At 45.8% G+C, this 3,084-nt stretch overlaps 1 protein-coding gene across 1 annotated transcript; it reads right to left on the bottom strand.

The window, feature by feature from the left end:
* Positions 1–10: 10 nt before the first annotated feature.
* UBQLN2 (ubiquilin 2) lies at positions 11–3,078 on the bottom strand. Its single transcript, XM_010842991.1, has one exon. The coding sequence runs from the start codon at positions 2,975–2,977 to the stop codon at positions 1,103–1,105; it is 1,875 nt and encodes a 624-aa protein (XP_010841293.1). The 5' UTR covers positions 2,978–3,078; the 3' UTR covers positions 11–1,102.
* Positions 3,079–3,084: the final 6 nt, after the last annotated feature.

The following is a 3,084-nucleotide window of genomic DNA, read 5'->3' as shown; positions in this document are numbered from 1 at the left end:
CTTTTATTCATTTTTTATTTTTTTAGTCATTTTTAATGCATTTTCCCTGTGCACAAGAGAAATAACTGATGGAGTCAAAAGATACAGTTTTCTTTATACACAGCAGTTAAAAGTAATGCAAACATCACATGACACTTTCAGTGAAAGTTACATTTCCAATTACAAATCAAAATGCGTACTGGGATCTCTTTATGGGAGAAGCTGAGAAGGAAGTCTTAAAAAAGCACTTTCCTGGCATTACTATACTGATCCTTCAGGCTGCACTAAGATTAAGTTCATATACAATCAATTTGCAAATGTTGACACGTCACACTGTTTTCTGTACAATTAAATGTATACTTAGAGATACCAGGATAAACATTTCTACTATATTTTAACTGAACTTACCTAATCAACATTTTCACTGAGAAGTTTATCAAAGATGCTGTAAGATTCTACAAAATTGTGAGATATACCGAGCTCCAGAAATATTTCTTATATTCTTTCTCATTTTGGTTATACATATCTGCTCAGAGATTCTGCTGCAATTTATCGAGATGTACAGTTCCAATTGTGCTTACTGTACTGTGTATAAATATATCAAAAAAAGATCAAATAGTATAAATCTTACAGCATTTTGCTAGCAAAAATACATGCCAAAGTCACAATAAGCAATATTGTACCACAAATTATAGAGCTTCAATTAATCTGTTTCTGTTTTTAATATTTTCATTCTACATTAAATTACTATCATAGGCTAATGTTTAATGCAAATAAATTGGACATCTGTAGGACAAAACTTGTTCACCCAACTGTAAACGTTGATATCTGTTTCCAAAAATCACAATAAATGCAGAATAAAGAAGTGTTTGCATGCAACACCTTTGAGTAAAACAGCATTGATTCTCACCATTCAAAACAGAGGAAGGGAGGGAAGGAAGGAGAGAGGGAGGGAGGAAACAAAGAGGGAGGAAAGGACTCCACCTTAAAATGCATATTAAATTTATAACTAGACAAAGTTGAAAGAATCAAACTGAAAGTAAAGCACAATTTTGTGTGTGTTTAAAGATTTAAGAGCCATTATCAAAAATAAGATACATTTTTTCCAGGTACAGAAATGTAATTACGATGGCTGGGAGCCCAGCAGCCTCTCAATGGCTGCATTGATGTCGCCTCCTGTTGCTATTAGAGCCTGCAAGTTTGCTTCCCGGTTTAAGAAGCCCATTGCGTTGAGCTGTTCCAGTTGTTGTTGAAATCTGACTTCTGGATTTGGCAGCTGCGGAGGATTTGCACCAGCCAGAGCCTGCACCATTTGCTGAATGAACTGCTGGTTGGGTCCAGATTCCGATATTGGGCTCGTGGTTTCACTGGGTGCAGAGCTAGACACAGTAGGCCCAGGGGGTGCGCCTGTGCCAGTGGAGCCAGGGGGACCTGCAGGGCCAGTGGGTCCTATGGGCCCAATGGGACCTATGGGCGTAAACGGGACTATGGGGCCAATGGGGCCTATGGGTGTGACTGGGCCTACAGGGCCTATAGCTGTTCCCAGCACCCCCACCCCCACACCTGGAGTGAAGCTTGGAATGAGGCCAGGAGCTTCAGTGGCTAATGTCTGTAGCCCCTGCTGGATCTGCATTAAAGCCTGCATTGCTCTTGGGTTTGACATGGCCGATAACGTGTCTGGATTCTGCATCTGCTGTAAAAAAGTAGGGAGCTGTGGACGCATCTGCTCCTGCAGCTGAGGATTTGTAGTAAACACAGGGCTATTCAGCATCATCTGTGCAGCCAAATCTGGATTCTGGCTCAGAGACTGCATCATGCTTCTCATATATGGTGCAGACAGCATATTCTGGATCAGCTGGGGGTTTTCTGTTATCTGTTGCAGCAAGCTCTGCATTCCTGGGGTGCTGAAGATACTGGCGACATAATTGGCTGCAGCCACTGTGTTTCCGGTAGCACTGCTGGAGCTACTGCCAGATCCACTGCCACTGCTAGTTGTTGTGCTAGTGGTCGCAGAACTCTGGGTAGCCGGTGGTGGCGCCCAGGGATTGGGTAGTGGATCACGATTTTCTGTGCGGGAAGGTTGTGTGCCTTCCCCAGAAGAGGAACTGCTCCCCACGGAGGCAAATGGGTTACCACCAAACTGCTCTTGTGCAGCATTAAGCATGGGTTCTTGAATGTCAGTGTACATGCGCCGTAAAGCATTGTAGCCACCTGGGATGCTTTCAAGATTGCTGAGAGCCAGGTCTTGATTTCTCATCATTTCCTGCATCATAGCTGGATTCCTGGCGATTTCGAGGGTCTGCCTCATTATATCTGGGTTGTTTAGCAGGTGACTGATTTCTGGGTTTCTTTGAATCAATTGCTGCATCTGTGGATTGGCCATAATGAGCTGCCTCATCAGATCAGGATTCGAAAGCATGCTCTGAACAAAGGGATTTTCCATGATTTGGATCATCATCTCAGGGCTGGACAAGAGCTGCTGCTGCATCTGGTTCTGGAGCTCAGAGAAGTTAGTCGAGCTCAAGCCGAGGCTGCTAAGGCCTGCAAGTCCTCCAAGGCTCCCCAAACCAAACGGGTTGCTATTTGTGGAAATAGGTGTGGAGTTACTCCTGGGAGTCGACGCGGTGGTAGTATTAGTTCCCGCGGCATTACTAGGCTGTGTGGACTGGCCCTGAGGTCGGTTCTGGCTTTTGATGACAAGGTGAACAGTCAGTCCATCATGGATGCCATGTTGGATCAAGGTATCTTGATCTTTTAAGATTTTTCCGGCAAAAATCAGCACTAACTGATCTGTTTGGGATTTGAAGCGTTTCGAAATCGCTTCCTTAAACTGCTGGACTGAGCTGTTCTCGGGCACTGCGAACTCCTCTTTCTCTTTGGGGGTCTTCACAGTGACTTTGATGATTTTGGGCTCGGCCTGGGTAGAGGCTGGGCCTTGGGCCGCAGCAGAGCCGCGGGAGGGGCGCGGGGGGCCGCTGCTCTCGCCATTCTCAGCCATGGCGGCCGCGGTGACGCAGGCAGTCAGGGAAGGCGCCGGCAGGCGAGAGAGAGAGAGAGAGAGAGGAAAGAAGGAGGCACTGCCACTGCAGGTTGGGCCGGACCGGG

Source organism: Bison bison, unplaced genomic scaffold (assembly GCF_000754665.1).
Source record: "Bison bison bison isolate TAMUID 2011002044 unplaced genomic scaffold, Bison_UMD1.0 scf7180017847383, whole genome shotgun sequence".
NCBI lineage: Eukaryota > Metazoa > Chordata > Mammalia > Artiodactyla > Bovidae > Bison > Bison bison.
The sequence above is the reverse complement of the archived record's forward strand: the minus strand, read 5'-3'. Positions and strand labels throughout refer to the sequence as shown.

What these genes read in the sequence shown, in the direction of transcription:
- UBQLN2 (XM_010842991.1), bottom strand. Translation starts at nt 2,977, where the DNA reads ATGGCTGAGAATGGCGAGAGCAGCGGCCCCCCGCGCCCCTCCCGCGGC.